The sequence below is a fragment of the Vigna angularis genome, chromosome 4, assembly GCF_016808095.1.
Source record: "Vigna angularis cultivar LongXiaoDou No.4 chromosome 4, ASM1680809v1, whole genome shotgun sequence".
NCBI lineage: Eukaryota > Viridiplantae > Streptophyta > Magnoliopsida > Fabales > Fabaceae > Vigna > Vigna angularis.
This window is the reverse complement of record NC_068973.1, coordinates 29,246,146-29,255,639: the sequence shown is the minus strand read 5'-3', so window position 1 is coordinate 29,255,639 and position 9,494 is coordinate 29,246,146. Positions and strand designations below refer to the sequence as shown.

The following is a 9,494-nucleotide window of genomic DNA, read 5'->3' as shown; positions in this document are numbered from 1 at the left end:
CCACTTCCCAGAACCTCTTGCCACGCCACTTCGGAGCCTTTCCATTTGCTTTGCCACAGAGAGAGAGAGAGAGGAGAGAGAGATTTGAATCGAGTGGTATTCCAACGTTGAAAGCATACACCAGAACACACTCACACACACAAACAAAGGTTTCTCCTAAAGTCTTCTCTCTTCTCTTATCTCTGTCTTTATATTGGCCTTCTTCATGTGACAATTTGGGAGCTTCAAGGTTTTTGGGACAATTTTCTTCGCAACAATTAAGGTATGTATGTTTTTCATGTGAACTGGAACTGTGTTGTCTAAGGAAGTAGTAGTAGCTATAGTATTATACAATGAATATACTCATGTTTCTCCTATCAGCTTCTTCGCGAGTTCTTATTCATATTGATTTCAAGAACTCCTCTGTGTTTTGTTTGGATGGCTAAGTTGGCGGTTGAGATTTGCGTGGAGATACTTCGCGGCTTCACTGTAGTTGCAGTGTGTCGCCGTTTCAGTTGACTGTTTCATAGTGTCATATATTATATTTTAAAGTGGAAAAACAAAACAAGCTACTCTAGTGTTTTCTGTTATGCTTCTGTTCGCCGTGTAAAATATGCCAAAATCAGTTAGTGGATACAGGACATCGATTTGAGAGCTTGTGGTCTGTGTTGTGTGTCTTTTTTTTTTTTTACCAACAAAACTTAGAAACAATTATTTATATCTTTTGATGATATTCTTTAATTCTTTTAATTAAAATTAAAACTGTAATTTCATATGGGTAGTTTATACTATATTAAAAAAAACTTTTATCCTGATGTCATGGAATTAAAACTATCTTTTCTTATTTTAACTGAAGAATATAATCAACACTAAGTTTTGCCATTTTTACTAGTGACACGTTTAATTTGTATGGTCAAACAAATTTGATTTTTTTATTCTATGTTCTTTCCGTTGCCGTGTAACGGATTCTTTCTTGTTCTCTTTATCAAATATTATTTTTGTTTGCAATATTCTGACAGTGCTCCACGAGTTTTTATAATGGAATACAGATTTTTTTGTTACATGAACTCCGAACCTATCTAAGTGGGATGTCAATAGTGAGAAACTTTTATTTTTTCTCTTTTATTCTTTATGACTTTAGAACGTGGAGACTAAAAAAATAAAAAATAGTACTTATAAAAATAAAAGAGATTAAAATGGTTTACACCGACACAAATTTATTTTGTATGTATAAAAGATAAAAGCTAAAGTGTTTATTTCTGTACACTAAACGAGCAATTAAACTTTATATTTTTATTTCATTAAAGTCTTCCCTGTTTTTTAAAAATACATTTAAAGACAATATTTTCTGAACAGAACATAAAATTATGAACAGCTTGCAAATTATGGTACATGTGAACATTTTACGGTGGAAAAGTTATAGAATTAAGCGTCATGATCCATGTTCAAAAGTAGTTCATTCTCTCGGGTATTGTTCAACTTGTAACTTGAATTATGGTTTTGACTTAACTCGCCTCAGCCACAACTAATTCTTTCTCGGGGAAGCCAACTTTCTCATCTCACCATCTGCAAGACTCTCTAACACATTGCTTAAAGGACGAAAACAAGTGCATCCATAAATTTTAGCTATTTATGCTAATTATATTTTTCTGTGAAAAAAGTAGATATATCTCAACCAATTATATTCTTAATTCATAATTAATTTGTTTTCTAATTTTAGAATATGTCGTTGGTTAGAGTCATCGTCAAGTTGGATTGCGGGGACCCTCTCAGATTTTGAAATAATCTTAGATAATGGGGTGATGGCAATTGGCATGGTACGTTGTGGGATGAGTGAAATCACAAGGAAAGCAAAATAAAAATTAGGATTCTGGTTGCAATTGGAATCAAGTCTTTATGGCACATTCGTATGTTTTTTGCCTTTTTGGCTCAAGAATCTATTTTTCTTACTCACCAAAGCGTAAGCTACCTTTGAGCACCACATCACAAAATGGGTTCTTCCGGAAGTTAAATATTAATTTCGTTTGAAAATTCAAACTCTTCTCAAAGACACCTTTCAATGGGTCCTTTTTAAGAGTGGATTTGGTTGTTGTAAAGATTGAGCTAAATATATGACCTTTTTTGTTTTCTTTTTCTATAACCCCGTTTCGGTGTATATTGATTTGTTTGCCCCCAAACACATACTAGTTATATTTCTTTTTCTTGCATTTCATGAAAGTTGGTGGAACGGGATGATTCTGGAATGAGACGAATCTGTATCAAATGGGAAAGAAAATTTTTGATAAGAAAACGTAAAAATTGATCAGATTCATTCAACTACTATCTACATAATCCAAATCAGCTTGGTGGAAAGTTTGTGAAGCAAAATGCTTTTTTGGGTGTGCTCAAAAGAAAAAAAGTGAAACACTTTTGCTGATGCCGTGATTCTCCAGGCATTCTTGTTGTTGACTCTTTATTCTTATCTCCCTCTCCGAACTTTTGCTAATACAATGCACATGGAACACTCAGCATTCACCTTATTCCTGATATCATGTTCAAAGGTCAAGAGAAGGAGCATGCAGAATCTTAGATTCTGCTGTAGGGATGCTTGATGTGGTGAGTCAGTGGGTGACTGAAACATTGTACTGATCGATTTACTGCCTTATACTGCTTGACACCCACAACATAAGAGAGGGAGAGTTTCGGTCTGATATGATAAGAATCAAGAATAACCAGCATAGAAATAGAAATGTAGTCCATTTTAGTAAAGTGTGACTGTGATATTAAACAGAGTCATCATGGAATAATTACTCGTGTGAAAACAATTAAATTGAAAAATATGCTAGTAACTGACGAACTGTTGTTTCCTTCTCTTCTGTGCATCCCTAAAATGATAAATTTTGTCACTGATGTACTGTTTTTTATCTGCATGTTTTCCATGCTCATGCAGGAAAACGAAGCACCCCCATTGACTGGAGAAGTTGATTAAATGGCTAAAGTTTGTTGGCCATATTTTGATCCTGAGTATGAGAACTTCAGCAATAGAATGAACCCACCAAGGTTTACTAAATTACTCTCTGGAATTACAAGTTCGCTTTTAAACGGTCAGCAAATTAAATAGCCTCTTTAAATGAAGATGGGATCACTGATCATAATCATCATAAAATCAATTCTAGAGTTGATTTTAATGGATATATTTAACCATTTATCAAAAGAAAAATTCCCTAAGTGTCACTTAACTGCATTTACTTACTAAACAAGAATGGAACAGAATATAAATTTAAAAAGGCTGCTTTAATTCCTCACTTGCTTTTGTTAAAAGAAAAAGAGACAATCAACTCAATCCCATATGGAGTAAAGGGCTCAATAAGGTATGACTTTATAGAACCATTAAAAAATTGATTGGTTGACGATGAACTCTGTTTACAACTTTGCAGGGTCTCTGTGGACAATACCAGTTGTCATGACTGTACACTGATCAAGGTATAATTAAAAAACCAAAAAATTGTGACTATTTTTTCCTGACCACCTTGTGAGTTGTGATGTAGCCATTGAGTTTCTTAGGAGGCCCAGCTTCTGGTATTTAAAGTTTTCTTGAACTGTTGAACCTAGAGCTTTGATTTTTTATTTATGTTCCAAGCACATAATATTTTCAAACCTTAAATAAAATGATATTTCATTAGCCCTTAATCAAAACCGTAGTCAAACTTAATTTCACATGATCAAAAGAAAATTCTCACTTTGCAGAAGTAGTGACACAAATTCAACAGATAAAATTCGCTGTCAAAATTTGTGCTCTGTATGCTGATAAGTTTATTCCTTTTAAATGATACACCATATGATACTCCCTGCATTGTCATGAGATCACCATTTTTCATATTTCTAGAAAGAATCTTTTATATTTGGAGATTAGTGAATGCAATATGTTACTTTAGTGTTTTCCTCTACTGATCGACTTTTACCATCCTCTCCCTATAAAAAAAATAAATAAATAATAAACTACAGGTTGATAGTGTCAACAAACCAGGAATTCTGCTGGAAGTGGTGCAAATCTTGACCGACCTTGACTTCATAATTACAAAAGCTTACATATCTTCTGACGGTGGTTGGTTTATGGATGGTATGTTGTGACTAATTTGAACATTAAAAACCACTCAGATGTGTCCTGTTCATGCTTGTTGTTATTGTCCTAACTCAAAGCGGGCAGCTATAAAAAACTTTGGCTGCTATATTAATCTAACAGTGAGAACATCATCCCCCGTTGTTCTCTTTGCATGATTTCTTGGAAAGAAAACGTGCACTTGTAGTTAGTCTAAAATTGTCAATAAAAAGAGTTTTAGACAAACAACATAGTATTTCATGCTAACACGTGTCCAAGCCCTCTCTTCCTATATCAGATGTTCAACAGCTAACTTGTTCGCCTAATGAAATGCAGTATTTCATGTCACGGATCAGCAAGGAAGAAAGATAACGGACAACAAAACCATCGACTTCATTGAAAAGGTAAATATCAACCCTTTTTCTTGAACTAACTAATCTGATATAATTTTTAGGTTTAATCCTTTTCGACATCCCTATTTATGTACGAATGTCTCAGATGGGTCCTCGTTTTCTAAAGTGTATCAAAATGGTCCTTAATTTTCAAAATTGATATCAATTGAGTCCTTTCCGTTAAGTTGGCTGGACGGCGTTAAAAAAATTGATGAGTGGATGCTGAGATGACGAACCAGCGAACGAACGCTCGTCGACCAGCGAACGAATGCTCGTCGACCTCTTACTGCTGGACGACCGTTCGTTCCACACTGGACGACCGTTCGTTCAGGGGTCGACGAGCGATCGTTCGCTGGTGGACGAGCGTTCGCTGGTGGACGAGCGTTCGTTCGCTTGTAGACGACGAGCGTTCGTCCGTCATCTCAGCATCCACTCATCAATTTTTTTAACCCCGTCTAGCCAACTTAACATTGATATCAATTTTGAAAATTAAGGACCATCTTGATACACTTTAGAAAACGAGGACCCATCTGAGACTCGTACATAAATAGGGATGTCGAAAAGGATTAAACCTAATTTTTATATTTAGTATAGCTAATGACAACTTGAAAACCTTAAATTATTGGTGAAAATTGAAGTAGCACAACACTCTCGAACATATACAAATAAACTAAATAAGGGAGAGAGTTTTGAAGAGTAACTGTCTCGAAAAACAGCCATGATTGAGAAAGTTCATTTTTTTCGTTCCTTAAAAAACCTTGACTGTAGTATAAATCAGATACGTCATATAGATATTACTCATAAATGTTAAAGAAAGTAAGAAACCAGTGATCAGATTCCCTTACTGAAAACCACCAATCGGCTCACTCTATCATTTCCATAACTGCATACAGTATAACACCTATATAGTAATGCATATCAAATACTAAGAGCTACTTGATAACAGTTTTTCTTACAATAGGCTCTAGGACCAAAGAGCCAGAGCACAGAAGGGGTGAAATTTTGGCCAAGCAAAAGGGTTGGAGTGCATTCTGTCGGTGATCATACAGCCATTGAACTGATTGGCAGAGACCGCCCTGGTCTCTTGTCTGAGATTTCAGCTGTTCTTGCCAACCTCCATTTTAATGTTTTTGCAGCAGAAGTGTGGACTCATAACAGGCGAATTGCCTGCGTTCTTTATGTCAATGACGCTACAAACCGAGCTGTGGACGAGCCAAACAGATTATCTCTAATGGAGGAGCAGCTCAACAACATCTTACGAGGATGTGATGGTGAGAAAGTTGCTAGGACTAGTTTCTCCATGGGTTTCACCCACATGGATCGGCGGCTGCACCAAATGTTGTTTGCTGATCGGGATTATGAAAGTTATAGAGTAGCACGAGACGTTAATTGTCCTCTCTCTTTCAGGCCTAAAATCACAATAGAACGTTGTGAGGAGAAAGGGTACTCAGTTGTCACAGTCAAGTGCAAGGATCGGGCAAAACTCATGTTTGACATTGTTTGCACTCTTACTGATATGCAATATGTTGTTTTCCATGCCACAGTTTCATCAGATGGCCCTTATGCATCCCAGGTATACTACATTGGTATTCTGTTCTGCATGTTTATACACTAGAAGTGGTGAGACTCAAGTCAGAAGTGTAAACTAAAAGGGTTAGTTGATGATGTTGTACTTTTAGGAGTATTTTATTCGACATATGGATGGATGCACCCTTGACACTGAAGGAGAGAAAGAAAGGGTCATCCAATGCATTGAAGCTGGTATTCGAAGAAGAGTAAGCGAGGTAACGTTCACATTTGAATTTATTTCTATATTTCTATATGCTTGTTGGACTATTGCAAAAACAAAAACAAAAAGATGGATGAACTTCTATTATAAAATCTCCTCTCCCAGTAAGTCTCCCATGCTCTAAGAAGGATTTTTTTGTTTGGAAGTTTTCTTGTAATCTTCATTTTAACTATATACATTAGTCAGTAAAGTACATGAATTTTAGGATAGGCTTTACTATTTCTACTTAGTATCTATGTGATTGTATAGTAGAATGTTTTCTGAATTTAACAGAATGAATACATTTTGCATCTGCAGCTATCTACTTGTATTGCTGCACTGGTACGGCAAATACATGAGCTAAGTTCCACTCAGATTGTATCTGACCATCATATGTCCACTAGTGACAATGATGGGATCTTTTGCCTTCAATAGAGCTTAAGAGTCTATATGCTCCATGTAATATCATCCACTTCCCTACATCTTAAAAACAAAAAAAAAAAAATCACATAAAGGACGACTAATTATTTTCTTATTCACTTTCATATTCAAATTAAGCCTATAACAAACAGAATAACAGAGTCGTGATGGGCATGCAGATTATCACAGAGTTTAATTATCACGTAAAAAGTTAGCATTTTGGTGATAATGTTAAGTACTTATTAGGGAACATGGAATATATCTGAAGTCTTAGTCTTGATTGTGTACAACAGGGTGTTAGCCTTGAGCTGTGTGCAAAGGATAGAGTTGGGTTGCTGTCTGAAGTAACAAGGATTCTACGAGAGAATGGGTTGACAGTGTGTAGGGCAGGTGTATCAACGAGAGGGGAGCAAGCATTGAACGTGTTCTACGTAAGGGATGCATCAGGAAACCCAGTGGACATGAAAACTATGGAAGCACTTGGCAAAGAAATAGGTAAGACAATGATGGTTGATGTGAAGAGAGTGCCAACCAATGCTAAAGTACCAGAGACCCGACGATGGGCTAAAACCAGTTTCTTCTTTGGTAACTTGTTCGAAAGGTTCTTGACCTCATAAACAATCTTCATTTATTCTCAATGCTTTCTAAAAGACACATCACCTTGTACACAAGAATAAAGTTGTTTGTGTCTCAAACGTTGCCTGTGTTTCGACTTTGACCTATTATTAATATCACAATTCAGAACAATGCATTATGTATGTTATTCCACCTTCCACACTTTCTGTCTCTTTCATGTATCATGTTTTGTTTTACGTTTGTAATTTATCTATACAATTGAGTTTTTAAGTCTACTTTCAAATAAAATAACTAGTTAAAAAGCTAAAAACAAAAGTACTTTAGATGTTTTATCATCGTGTTCAAACTCTCAGTTCTAAATTCTGCTTTGTGCCTTACATCACACTCCGTTAGTTGTATTGAGAATATATGTACTACCTTTTTGAGAATAAAAATCAAATTATGATCATTGATCAACACAATTTTTTCATAATATTTTATTTTACTAGTGATGATAAAAAATGCTGCTTTCGTTCTTTTTAAAGGTTTGCTAAGTCAATGGAGATGTTTTTATATGAGCATTTAAAATAAAGAAATGAAATTATTACGTACATATTAATTATTGACAAAAGTTATGTTAAGTGGTAATATTTGAGATAACAGTGTCTTTTCCACCTCTCAGAGCTATGAATCCATTTTTTTATACATAGATATATGATATGATTGATGGAATGCACTGAGACGAAAACCTGTGCAAGATTCAGTAGCAGTACACATTCCTCACTACAAAGGAATTCACGGCTTTCCTTTGCAAAGACATGTTTGGATAAATGAAGAAAAAGATAAGCTTTAAAATCCATGGATTAAAGGTACGCACTTATGACAAATTGCTGAAAGCTGCAACAACTCAATAATAGTGATAATAATAATAAAAAAAACAATAAGACCTCACATCCCCACTTGGGTAACCCTTTTCAATTCATTATGGTTTTAAATATAAATAAAAATTTTATAAACCTATTTCTTAAAATAAATCATATATTTATAATTTTATAATTTTAAACTTTTAAATACATGTTTGTTAAAAAACTTTATAATAGATGTATATACTTAAAATAACAATAAAAAATAAATTTAAAGTGACTAAAGTTATCATTGAAAGATGACGAAAAATATTTCCGAAAACAAACTTAATAATAAATTTATAGAATATTAATACCAATACATCATAAGTTATAAACATATTTTGAACAAATTTATACAATATAGACTATACGGACTATCTTGTATCATTCCATTGTTGACTTGCACGCTACAGGTTATGCAGGACGAAGTCTAAATGAATCAGTAAACCAAAATATTCAATCTCACCCTCCCATATTGTTTTTTACTGATTTGCAAATCAGCCTACATAATCCACATTGCATTATCATCTTTATTAAAAAAAACTATAAAATTCCATAGGATATCTTTGTACTCTTTGTCTTTACTTAGGGTTTGTTATTCTCATCCATACTTTCATGTTTTCTTTTATTACTTTTATTATATATCTTTTATTTATTATTACTACTATCATATTAGAGTTATTACAAAACTATAGTGAGATTGAAAATATTTATTACTTTATTATTATTCTTATTATCAGGGTTAATATTTTTGTAATAAATTTTATTATTATTATCATTATCATAATTATTATCATAATAATAATATTGATTATTAATACTGAATTAAATTTTAAGTTTTGTATAAATTTATTATTTCTAATTAAATTCCTATTAAATACTTTTGGTTTAATAAATAATTAATTTTTTTATATTTTTTAATTGAAACTCTATTGTTTAATCTTTTACAATTTGGTGATAAGACCTCGTCATCTTGTTAGTTGACTCTAAAAGTAAAAGACATGACATTTTGTGATTAATATCAAATAATAGTACTATTAATATAATTATAAATAATAATTATTATTTTTATTGAAAATGTATTTAATAATAAATAATTGTGGTTGTCACTTACCTAAAATAGTATAAGAATTTCATTATCTAACATGTTTCAATTAATATAAATCATTTATTGTTTTACATTAACAATAATAACGTTTTAGAATCACCCACCTATTTAAAAAAAAACACAAATACAGTTAAAAATATAAAAAAATTTAAATACACATTTGATTAAAAAAAATTAATAAAAATTTATTTAAAAAACTCAAATTTATTTAAGACTTAAAATTTAATTAAACTTTAGTATTATTTTTGTCATTTTTACTATTAAAACAATCATTTTATTATTATAGTTG

The 9,494-nt window shown here is 32.8% G+C and overlaps 1 protein-coding gene across 5 annotated transcripts; it reads left to right on the top strand.

The window, feature by feature from the left end:
- On the top strand, positions 1-7,400 carry LOC108330016 (ACT domain-containing protein ACR3). Of its 5 annotated transcripts, none has more exons than XM_052876626.1 (9): positions 1-262; positions 2,909-3,018; positions 3,396-3,441; positions 3,964-4,078; positions 4,394-4,461; positions 5,411-6,022; positions 6,129-6,233; positions 6,536-6,676; positions 6,931-7,069. In XM_052876626.1, exons 2-8 carry the CDS (start codon positions 2,948-2,950, stop codon positions 6,650-6,652), a joined length of 1,134 nt encoding a protein of 377 aa, XP_052732586.1. In that variant the 5' UTR covers positions 1-262; positions 2,909-2,947; the 3' UTR covers positions 6,653-6,676; positions 6,931-7,069. The 5 variants fall into 5 exon arrangements, with proteins under 5 accessions (XP_052732586.1, XP_017419945.1, XP_052732583.1 ...); XM_017564456.2 differs by having other exon boundaries at positions 3-262; positions 6,536-6,559; positions 6,931-7,400; XM_052876623.1 differs by having other exon boundaries at positions 3-262; positions 6,536-6,577; positions 6,931-7,400.
- The last annotated feature ends 2,094 nt before the right edge of the window (positions 7,401-9,494 follow it).

Excerpts from the sequence above, each read along its gene's own strand:
- LOC108330016 (XM_052876623.1), top strand. The coding sequence starts at position 2,948 with ATGGCTAAAGTTTGTTGGCCATATTTTGATCCTGAGTATGAGAACTTC. Across the intron at positions 3,442-3,963 it reads ATGACTGTACACTGATCAAG|GTTGATAGTGTCAACAAACC; the intron begins GTATAATTAAAA and ends AATAAACTACAG. Across the intron at positions 4,462-5,410 it reads CCATCGACTTCATTGAAAAG|GCTCTAGGACCAAAGAGCCA; the intron begins GTAAATATCAAC and ends TTCTTACAATAG.